The 11,439-nt window shown below is 46.0% G+C and overlaps 1 protein-coding gene across 2 annotated transcripts; it reads right to left on the reverse strand.

Moving 5' to 3' along the window:
* Positions 1–1,429: 1,429 nt before the first annotated feature.
* Positions 1,430–4,081, reverse strand: IRF2BP2 (interferon regulatory factor 2 binding protein 2). 2 transcript variants are annotated; one of them, XM_065400375.1, is made up of 2 exons: positions 3,154–4,081; positions 1,430–2,518 (listed from the first exon to the last, which is right to left on the reverse strand). In XM_065400375.1, the coding sequence occupies exons 1-2, from the start codon at positions 4,079–4,081 to the stop codon at positions 1,803–1,805; spliced, it is 1,644 nt and encodes a 547-aa protein (XP_065256447.1). In that variant the 3' UTR covers positions 1,430–1,802. The 2 variants fall into 2 exon arrangements, with proteins under 2 accessions (XP_065256447.1, XP_065256446.1); XM_065400374.1 differs by having other exon boundaries at positions 3,109–4,081.
* Positions 4,082–11,439: the final 7,358 nt, after the last annotated feature.

Consider the following 11,439-nt stretch of genomic DNA (forward strand, 5'->3'; position numbering starts at 1 on the left):
TTAATTGGTTTACCATGCAAGTCTGTATTTAATATTACATTGACCTGTAATAAGGAACATAATGTTAGTTGTGTGCTCATTGAAACACTTAATAAAAAAAATGACTGTGCATGTGCAGTTCTGAACTTTAAATATTAATAATGATCATTTAAAAAAAATCTTCCAAAAAAGTTCTACTCTGCATTAAATAGCAGCCTGAATATTATCATAACACTTGATTAAAAAGCATCCCAAACTGTTAAAGTTAGTTGAACAGATTTTTTTCCCCCTAAAAAAATTGAAAAATTTATATTATTTGCCCCAGGGATGAGAACTTGTAGTCATGTTTCTGCTCAGAACAATTGTTTATGACCAAGTTAAACACAACTAAACATCAGGGGTTTTGCAGTGTTGCTAATGAACTAAACAGCACAAAAACCATCACTATAAGACTTAGCCATTTCTAGTAATGATTTATTTTAAAAAGTCTGCTTGCTGATTGATGCAGAAGCTGGATCAAAAGAAATGACTTGACAAAGAGTACTCCAAAGTAGTTAAAAAGGCGGGGCATGCCCCTTTTGTGAAACCCTAATTGCTTTCATTCCACCAGTTTATTTTTTCATTTTCAAAAAAGTAGTATTAGGTTTGTTTAAAAAAAAAAAAAAAAAAACACATAATAGAGATTACAAGTTTCTTCCACCCACATTTGGGTTGTCACGGATATGCCCGAAGGCAATCCTGGCAGCATCTCAGTTGCTTCTGTCATTGTACCATCTTGTACCTGCCACTACCTGGAAATATGATGTAAGAGATAGTTAATAATACCAACAGTACTATATGTAACTGATAAGCAAACTCAAAGTTCACCTGCACTATGTGCAAATTAAAAAAAAAAATAGTTTCCCCCAAGCATAAATAGTATGTGAGTGGCACTAAAAGAGCTATGGATCTTTAAAGATGGCAGTGCTATACTGGTGTATACACCAATATAGTAATTAAGTTTATTACCAAAATTTTGCATTAACATTATGTAATTAATGAATACATGCAGTTCTGTAATCTTACAACCAATCACTTGAACTGTGGTCAACTTTTCCTTTTAGAAAAAAAAAAAAAAAAAAAAGCAAACAACCCAGAAATCCCTAACTCAGCAGCACCTCTCAGACATCTCTCAACATCCTACTATGAAGGCAACTTCCTTCTAGAAACAGTGGAATTGGACTCAGTCTAAAAAATTTGCCATTGCAACAAGAGAACAATGTTTCAGAAAGAAACCACTTGTGCTTTCTAATATTCACCTGCCTTTCCGCTGTAATGGTGACATCCCATTTCACCCTATCAATCTCTTTTCCCCCACTACCATTTCATATCAAATCTGCACACATCCAGCTTGACTCTGAGCAAGGCCCAAGAATAAGGAATCACAGACAGTAAGGCGATCTTTACAATGTCAGAAAATGTATTTGGCATTTTAAAAAGAAACAAGTGCATACAAATACAGCTAGAAGCATTTCTGGTTTGCCAAGTGCTCTCTAAAAAAAGCAGCGCAAGTCACAGCCTACATTGAACAGTAACTGTCACCAAGGAAGCACAACAAATAGTTGCTATAACAAAAAGAGGAAATGCCTTTAAGTACATACCTTTTGTCTTCAAAAAAAATATAGAAACACAATGTATTCAAAAAAATCAAAATTATACAGCCATGTTTTATGAAGTCTACATTTCCCTTGTCTTGAAGATATATATATATATATATTTATAGATATATACACAAGTCAAGCAGTTTCAGTTACAGGTGATGTTGGGTTGTGAACTGGAAAAAGTCACGAGTCTCTCTCTTTTTTCACTTTCACATCTCCTGCAAGAATGGTTGCAATCTCCCCCTGCATGAAAGCCCAAGGGACATTGGAGCCCACCAGAGGGCATTTCTCCCCACTGGGACAATACACCTCGCCACTAGCTCCTTGCTGTTTGATGCTTTGTCTGGAGCAAGGGAAGCAGAACTTGTGGGAAGGGACTGAGGGGCACTGAACAAAATGGGTGTCTTCCAGGCGCTCGTGGCACAGGGTGCAGCACAAGGGAACACTGGCTGCTAGAGACGAGTCCGGGAGGCTGGCAGGATGCACCGGCTCCAATCCCCCAGCAGTGTTTGTCCCCTGACTTGGAACCTCCCTGCTTGGACCCAGCCTTCTTTGGTTCATAGAGGACGGAGAGGGCGGGCTGTTGCTATTCCTCCTGGTGGTGGAGTGAACTTGGTTGGCATCTTTGGAGGAGTGGTTGCCCCCTGCATTGTCTGCTACTAAAATGAGCGCAGCCATAGGAGACTGGCCATTCTGGGCTGCTTCAGGCGGTGTGGTCCGGTTGGAATGAGGCGAGGCAGTTGGTGGTGGTGGGGACATGAACGATGTAGCAGTCATGGACATTTTCATCCCCTCTGATGAGGTTGGCAACCAGGGTTGTGACTCTCCATTGATCTTAGGGGGTCCAGCTTCACCTTCTGGTTCTGGGGAAGGCTTCCTCTTCCTCGCTGCCCGAGCCCCTAGAAATACAAAGGAATGGGGAGGAGAAATGCGTAAGGAAAAATAAATAATAATAATAATAATAATAATAAGCAATCAGATGAATGCAGCTATAAGGGGATTACAGCTACACAAATCAAGCTTGAAAAGGCTTCCATTTTAGATGTATACACAGCCAAGGCGTTGCACACAAATACCAATTATACAGTATGACGTATGCAAATACATACACATAACATGGCACGCAGCCAAAGTATGTGTGTATATTCTATACAACTTGTGCATGTGCACACTCACCCACCACTTGCAGACATGCAATCTGCAAAAGCACACCTCTAACACACAGGCGGGCGGGCTGTGCAGCGCTGCTAGCAGGCTAAAAGGTTACTGGTGCCTACACTGCAGCTCCTATGGCGAGGCCGTCGCAGGGAGGGAAAGCCCTCTCCCTGTCAGCGTGTACCAGCCAGCCCTGACTCATAGCTCTCTGTTGTGCTGCTTCAGCACATGAACACGTTGCCGCCTAAGCAACGGTGCCGCGTTAGGCACCAGGAAGTGGAGTTAGGAGGTCGGGGTTTGCTAAGGGGGAGCCGACACCCTCTTTCCCCCTCACCTGCTTTGGCCACGGCCCCGTTGCTCTCGTACCCCAGCAGCCTGCTCCCCGCCATGCCGGGCTCCTTCTTGAACTTGCTCTCGAAGGGCACCGCGTGGCCCCCGTGCTGGTGCAGCGCCAGCAGCGTGTCCCGCACCGTCTTGGGCTTGCCCAGCCACTCCTGCTCCGCTCCCCCGCGGCCCTTGCCCTCGACCCCCAGCTCCTCCGCCGAGCCCCGCGGCTGCTTCTCCTTGCTCTCGTGCTCGCCCGCGCCGGCGCTGCTGCTGCTGCTGGAGGACACCGAGCCGGGCCGCTTGTGCCCCAGCTCCCCGGGTGGCGGCTGCTGCTGCTGGGAGACGGAGACCTGCATGGAGGCGGCCGCCCCGGAGATGGCGGCCAGCGAGGCGGCGGCGGCCCGGCTGTTGATGCTGATGGGCGCGGGCAGGGAGGCTCCGTTCATCAGCGGCACCAGGGTGGGCGGCACCGTGTGTGTCCGCCGGGGGTTCGGGCTTTGCCGGTTCAGCTCGGGCGGCTCCTCGGGCTTGGGGAACCCGTTGGGCACCAGGATCCCGTTCACCTGCCGGCTGCCCCCGTACTCGGCTCCCAGGCGGGGCGGCTGCCGCTCGGAGGAAGCGGCGGCCGCCAGCGGGTAGCGCTCCAGGGGCTGCGGCGGGGGCCGTGGCACCGCGTCGCCCGCCACGGCCGTGTGGTTCAGCTGCTGCTGTTGCTGCTGCACCAGGATCTCCTTAGCGCTGAGCGGCGGCTGCTTGGCGTGGGGCGGCGGCGGGGCCCGGCCCTCCTGGAAGCTGTGAGCCCGCTTGAGCTGCCGCGCCGTGTCGATGACGAACTCCACCCGGTCGGCCCCCTCGTAGTTGACGCAGCCCCGGCAGACGGGCTCGGTGAAGTCCCAGATCATGGCCCAGGGCATGCGGGGCAGGTCGCACAGGTAGCACGACTGCCTGCGGGAAGCAGCCGCCACCGCCGCGGACGACATGTCCCAGCCCAGGGGCAGCGAGCGCCCCCCGCGCGTCCTCCTCCTCCAGCAACCGGAGACCAAACGGGCAGGCTCCGGCTTTGCAGCTGCCGCAGGATCTTCCGCCGATTGCCCGCCCCCTGCAAACAAGCGGCTCCCGGGCGCGGAAGCCTCCCGGCTGGAGTCACTGGGACGCGGGAAAGCGCATAGCCCAGTTGCTGCACACTCGGCTGCCTACTCCAGTGCGCTGCTCACTCCGCCTGTCCCGCTCGCTCGCTCACTACTGCAGCCCGGGCGCTCGCACTGGGGCGGGGACTCCAGCAGCAGCAGCCGCCGCCTGTGCGCTCTGCTCCAGTGACTCGATTCTTCGACAGTGCCTCGAAGCGCCTGCGCGCTCGGCGCCCTCTCCTCTGGCCGCCTGGTGCTGCTCCTTGAACTTCTGCCAAGAGTCCCAAGACAACAAGAGCTGCAAGAATAGTCAGCTCCCTCCTACTCAGCCGAGGGTGGGGGAGCGGCAAGGGCTTGCACATGTGAATGGGATGCAAATAGGGGTCTGTGGAGTCCTTTTAGCTCCTTTCCCCATCTTCTTTGCAGCCTAGCTAGTGTTAGTGAAGTGCTCTGAGGAGAGAAGTACTAATTATGTCAGGCAGGACTGAAAAAAAATCTATTTAACAAAAATGTTTTTAAAAACGATGCCATCTTGATTTTAAAAAAAAATATATTTTACAGGATGAATTTTGTGATGGTTCATTTTTGGCTGGAATTTAATCTAACCTTTGTTCTAATCCTACCTCTGACGCTGACTCGCTTCGTGGCCTTGAGGAAATCACTCCGGGCCCGATCCCTTTGACTTCACAACTTTCCCAATTTCCCCCCTCTGTTAAAGGGGTTAACAATACCCAACACCCAGGAGTTTGCGAGGGTTAGTTAATATGTGTACAGCACCTGGAAGATCGAAAGCGCTAAGTAATATAATTTCTTTGTACATGTATAAGGATTGTTTTTGCATTGCCTTACGCCAATGGAAGGGACCATTATAAATACAATTGCTATTTAACTCTTCTGGATTTTTAAATAATTGTTTCATTTGGTTCGGAAATGGGACATTCTGGATTTCCTTGTCATTTGCAGCCATAAACCATCCCTTTTCTAGTGCAGATTAGCAAAGAAACACAATCTCTCTCCTCCCCAACCTGCGGACATTTTTTTTCCTTCTTCCGCACTAAGAATTCCAAACAGCTCGTCTGACAATTGCAGCCAGTCAAAAAGAGAAAGGGATGTTGTTCTGTTCATCTGTCATTTGCACATGAAGTCATCATTCAACCCAGAAGTAGTCCGAATATAGAGAGAGAGCTGTGTGTGTGATTGTGCAGAGTAAACAAAGTGGAAGCTGTTCTCTCAAACTCTTGCTTTTGGGTCACCATTCCCACAGTGCTGCTGCTGAGTTATGTAGGTTACAAAGGGAGGGATGGAGGAAGCTGAGCTCTAGCCTCTGACGTCCGCATTTTGTTTCAGGGCTGCAGCTGCGCCCTGTGCGCAGACTCAGTGAGGGACGTGACTCTATGCAATTGGCACTTGAAACCTTATTAAACGAAATGCACATTCCAGGGACAGTCTCAGAGAGAGAATCTACAGCCAGCACCGCCGATGCCCCGTCACAGCACTAAGTACCGCCTCCCTTGCTGCTATTTCTGGGTTCTAAAAGCTCCCTCCCACTGCCAGGCTTAACTTTTACTTAACGTAGCAAGAAGAGCAGCATGTACAGTACACAGGAATGGGTGTATGAGCCGCATCTATACTGTAGTACTCTCTCCCTTTGCATTGACAACCAGCTCAGGCTTTTGTTACTCGGGCTTACTGCTCGCCAGTAATTGAGACAGGCTGGCATGAGGCTGATTTTCCCACTGCAGACTATGTTGCTGTTGGGAGATTTGTTACTGCAGAACCGACTGGCGGAGGGCATGGGGTTGTCTTGTAATTACAGACCCAGCTGGGCTTTTGCTGTTTTGTCATTTGCAGCCCGTGTACAAGATACGTAGCATGGACACATGATATTTTTATGGAGCTAATTAGTGCGATGTCATCAAAGCGAACAAGTAAATGGATATAATGTCCTTGCCCTATTTGCTGGCGAATGCTTTCATCCAACTGCAGAGTTAAACTAGGGAAATGATCTCCCCCCGCCCCCGTCCTCAAGCTCAGTTTCTTTATCTGTCAACTTTTCGAGCTCCATTCCCCCCCGCCCCCCGAGAATCAAACGCCGTAGGCCGCTGTCTCTCAACACACCCCACCCCCAACCTTTCTTCTTTGGACTGGAATGAGCTGGCTCTGTTGGAAGAGGCGAGTGTAAATTATATGATCTCCCCTACTGGCTTGGCCAGGGGGATGGAATCTTGCTAAGGTTTCTACCGTGCTGCTGTTGAAAATGCCAGGTGCCTTGAAAGGTTTTTTTTAAAAGCGCGGGGGGACGGGGGAGGGAGAAATAAACCACCCTCGGAGAAACAATTGTGTTGAGCTTATGTCACATGAAAAACCCTGTTCTAAAATTACACGGAGGACATTTAATCCCAAAACTGAAGCGTTTTTACATGCAAACGCCGCATGATTCTGCTCTGGGGGATTTCCAGAAACGGTGCCGCTTGCTAATGCGTCTTCTGACAGTGTCATTTCCCCCACCGCGCGCGCGCCGTGCAACCGGTGTTGATGCAAAACACGCTTCCCCCCACCCACATCAGTGCAAGTGCAACGAGGATTTTGATACAACGCTGCCCATCCCCGTACACACCGTGGAACTAGGGGTAATACAATCCCCCCCCCTTCCCGAACCAGTTGCAACCGGTGATAGCGCAGTTCCCCACACACGCCACTTGCCCCCGGGGTAATGCAATCTGTCCCTTCAAGGGTTAAGCAGTTCCCCGCCCGTAGATCCTTCCCGAGTGAAGCAAGAGTAATGTAAACACCGCCTTGCACATTCACTCAAACCAAACCTTGCCCTTTTGGGGCTGCCCCGTCAGCTATAAACGAAATGCAAAAACATGGTCTAGTTGTAGGATCTCTCGCTCCCTCTCTCTGTATACATGTACATATAAAAGGAGAGAGTTCCTTTTATTTTCCCATTAATCATCCGTTAATATTTGCAACTTCATTGGTATAGCAGCCCTAGTGACTTTCCTGAGGTTAGCTTGTCAATGAAATGGCTATTTTTTGGACTACACTCCCGTCCTGATTTTTTTCCGGCACTAAAAGGGTTAACACGTCTTGTTTTCTGCTTCACAACAGCTCCCCGTTCATACTGTGTCAAATTCTTTTAAAGCTACTTTTTTTTCTTCTAAAGAAGCTTTATCAATGTATACTAAGTAAACAGATCTTTGTTTTTGCCTTCCACCCACTGCCCTTTCTCTCCAGACTGAAATTGGATTCCTTCCAACCCGGCTGCAGAAATTGCTGCCTACACATTCACAGAGGAGCGCAGGGTTTCTAGGGTGAGGCAATGCGTCTGCGATTCGCAGAGACAAGGCAGGAATTGTAATTGTACTTCATCATGTGATGACTTATGAAAGAGGAAGTCAGGATGTTTTAGTCACGTACTCCTTTGCCCTCTTGCTTAGCCTCTAGGTTCTTTGAAGGAAAAATTGCATGTATTTATATATGTTGGGTGGGAGCCAAGAACGAGTGTTTGTGCATTTAGGATCATGAGCAGTTTGCAGTGTTAGTAAAGGCAAGGGGGAGCAAACCTTTCAGCTGTGGCAGGCTTTAAACTGGAGGGCAAAATTGTGATTACTTTTCCCCCATAAGAAGCAGAGCTTGTTGGAAAAATCAAGATGAGGCATTTTAAGTTTTTAACTATCATTTTATTGCTTCCAGTTAACTCTGGAAAAACGGAAGGGAAACATTACAGCACTCATTGTGAAAAAGCTGAACATGATTTTCCTCAAACAGTGGCTGGGTTAAATAGAAAATGTTGGTTTTATACCACAGCCTATATGCTCCCCAAACCTGATGATTTCATGGCCTTGCCAGTATGGAAGTCAAACAGAGGATATGTTCAGTTGTTCTTTTTCTTCCTTTCTTTCCTACAGAATCTAGCCCATAGGGCTTACTCTATCTAAAATATCCATTGCTATATTATTGTAATACTATATAGAAGAATAGAGTTACTGCTAGAGGACACCTACTGGTGGTTTGTGGTAATGCCATGTTGCCTGCAGAGAACTATTGAAGGCTTGCTTTACTCACAGTTTAATTGATTTCAATAGGACTGTGGGTGTATGATGAGCAGGATATGGCCCATTATAAAGAACAATGTACCCTCAATTGTGCATAGTGAGACTGTTATTTCATCAGTGGTTTCTGCTGATGTAATTGAATTATTTGTTTGCACCACTAGGCGGTGCAAACTTCATAACTGTAGGCCAAGCACCATCCTCCCTCCTTTCCCCCACTTCCTCCTTTGTCCCCCATGCCAGGCGCTGTGTGTGCCCTACATTCCCTACATGCTCCAAACTTTCCCCCACCATTATTATTTCTTTTCTATTTGTCTGGGAGATATGTCATGCAGAGTGTCAACATGTTAAGTAGTATTGGGAGGATGGGCAGAGCTGTGATGGGGAGGGTAATAGTTATGCTGGAAGGTGTTAATGGGTGCCATCAATTGTTGATCTATAGAGAATTAAAAAATCCATAGGGTTCTCGCCATTGAGAACTAAAATATTCCCTGAAATTTTGTAATTGATCCGATGCTGTGTTCAAAAGTTTTCATGTTCTATCCAAATAAACAGAGAAATGCCATCCAGTTGAGTGTAGAGCCTCCCAAGTTGGGACAACTAAAACCTGACATTAAATTACAGCCTTAATTTAGGCACATTTTTGGGTATGCAGTTATTTTGCATTTGTGAGAACTAACATCTGTAGAGGTTCTGCACTGAAGGTACTTCATGTTAAAACTTAAGGCCCATTCCCAAGGGTTGCCAGGTGTCTGATTTTCAACCAGAACACCCAGTTGAAAAGGGACCCTCCCCAGCGAAAAGGGACCCTCCCTGGCCTGTTGAAAATGAGCGCGCGAGTGAGTGAGTGAGGGTGGGAGAGAGCGAGTGACGGAGGGAGGGGAGATGGACTGCGTGGGGCGGAGCTTTGGAGAAGGGGCGGGGCAAAGGCGTTCGGTTTTGTTCTGTTAGAAAGTTGGCAACCTTTGCAGCCAAAACTCCCATTGACATACTGACATTTCTGCCTTGTTATTGCTATTGAAGGTGGCAGGTTGCTTGAAAGGATTTACAAAACGGCAAATGTAAGCTGACTTTAACAGGTGATTTGCTTATTGAAGGACTGCAAGATATGTGCCAAATGGTTCAGAAGCTAAAGCAACCACAGGGACTTGCCTGTAGAAGGCCACTCACTCTGCTTAGGAGAGAGGCTGGGATGGCCATTTTAGAAACCTTAGAAGTTTTGTTTTTCATTTAAAGTACCATGTTCTTCTGTAAAAAAAAAAAAATCATTTCTATTTACAAATTTTGAAATATACAATTCACGCTGCAGCACTAGTGAGGCAGCAAATGTTACATGCCGTTCATTCAATTGAAACTAATCCCTAAGGAAACATTACAGCAAACTTTTCCAGTGAAAAAGAAACATCCACTGGCGAGACAAATGCCAAACAGTCCTGAAAGGGCCTCATTGTGAGGGAAGTTGAATTTGATAAAATAACAGCACAGCCAAGGTTAAAATGAAAAGTACTACATTCAAAGATGCAGCTTAAAATAGCCACACTGGATTTGCTGCTGTGTGTCACAAAATGCCTGTGAGATTTTTAAAATAATTTTTTAGAAAGTAAAATCTAGGTCACATCCTGCCAGCTTTATTCACTGACTTCAGTGGAAATACTGACAAGAGTAAGTCTTATCTTATTGTGTCCTTTTCTAATAGCATAGCAAGGACATAGGGCCTGATTCAAAGCCCACTGTAGTCAGTGGAATTGTGCCATTTACTTCAATGGGCTTTAGAATAGCCCATAGTAAGACCTTCATCCTGCAAACATTTATGTACACTTGTAACTTTATGCATGTGAGTAGTCCCCGTGAATATAAAGCCATATGTGATCTTAACTGTTTGTAGGATCAAGGCCTAAACACACGTGCTAATCTTCAAACACGAGTACTCCCATTGATTCCCATGGAACTACTTGTGCCTAAAATTAAGCATGTGTGTGTGTTTACAGGATCAGGCTTATGTTTTTAAAAGCTGTTAATAATCACTATGTTGGATGTTTCTATGTATTGTACAGCTATTGTTCACAATGGAAGCTAACTGATGGTAGCAGAAGTTAAGGGAGACAGTGGATAAAAAATAAAACGCCAAAAGGCGAGATGAAGGTCATCACACTAGCTCAGTTTGGAAGAAAATGTGTCAGAGAATCAGAAAAAATCCAAACAGAAGTTTGATGTCAGTTTTTTACTTTATATGGAACCCTGTTATTGACTCTTTGAAGCCTGCTATGAGGGACTCTTTTGGAATAATTTCTCAGTGGATCTGGGATACCATGTTTGCAAGACACTTATGAAAAGGAAACATCAGGAAGGCCCTAATATGCCACTTGTCCACAGATAAGGCCTGAAATATGGAGATGCTAAGTCTTGTCTTATTTTGTTATGATTTTTTTATGATTTATTTATTTTGTTATGATTTTTCCTATAAAAAAGTATTCATGCATATATATGAGTATGCTAATTTTCAGGAAGATACATTGTAAAAAACTAAATGCCCAATCCTGCAATGTATAGCAGACTACTGTGCTCCTGCTGAGGTAGTCTACAGCAAAATTTGTAAGAACAAAATGAGTTTGCTGGAGAGAATGGAAAATGTTAAACCTTTTAATTAATTTTGTTTTTAATCCAGCAGCTGACTTTTTTCATTTTCAAGTAGCACAGTTGAAAAATCTAGCAAAATGACCGTATTCCTCTGTGTTAGAGAGTCAGATGCAACAGATATTTACAATGTGTCTTGCCAGGAAGGGAGAGGATTATGAAAATATTTGAGAAGTTCAGAGGTTACTACAATCCATTTAAAAATAGAGACTTGTGAGCAATGTTTCCAGGTGCCAGAAGTGAGGACAGTTTAGGTCAAGCTTCTAATAGTTTTCCTCAGATTGATAAATAGGGAACGTCACATTTTCTATCCCTACTTCGCATTGCTCCTTTGCATCCAAAAATGCAATCAACAATTGGATTTGTTGAGATCTGAAAGCGGATGGAGTGCACCCTGGCTTTGGATTTCTTGATGTGGGGGTGGAGGGATGATGGTGACCCCAGTGACCCCTTTTAAAAATAAACAGGAAGTCATGGAATCTGTGACCCCTCTGTGACATAGCTGTAGCTGCGTTCATTGCT

The sequence above is a fragment of the Emys orbicularis genome, chromosome 3 (assembly GCF_028017835.1).
Source record: "Emys orbicularis isolate rEmyOrb1 chromosome 3, rEmyOrb1.hap1, whole genome shotgun sequence".
Taxonomy (NCBI): Eukaryota; Metazoa; Chordata; order Testudines; family Emydidae; genus Emys; species Emys orbicularis.

Excerpts from the sequence above, each read along its gene's own strand:
- IRF2BP2 (XM_065400374.1), bottom strand. The coding sequence starts at position 4,081 with ATGTCGTCCGCGGCGGTGGCGGCTGCTTCCCGCAGGCAGTCGTGCTAC. Across the intron at positions 2,519-3,108 it reads CGGGGCCGTGGCCAAAGCAG|GGGCTCGGGCAGCGAGGAAG; the intron begins GTGAGGGGGAAA and ends TTGTATTTCTAG.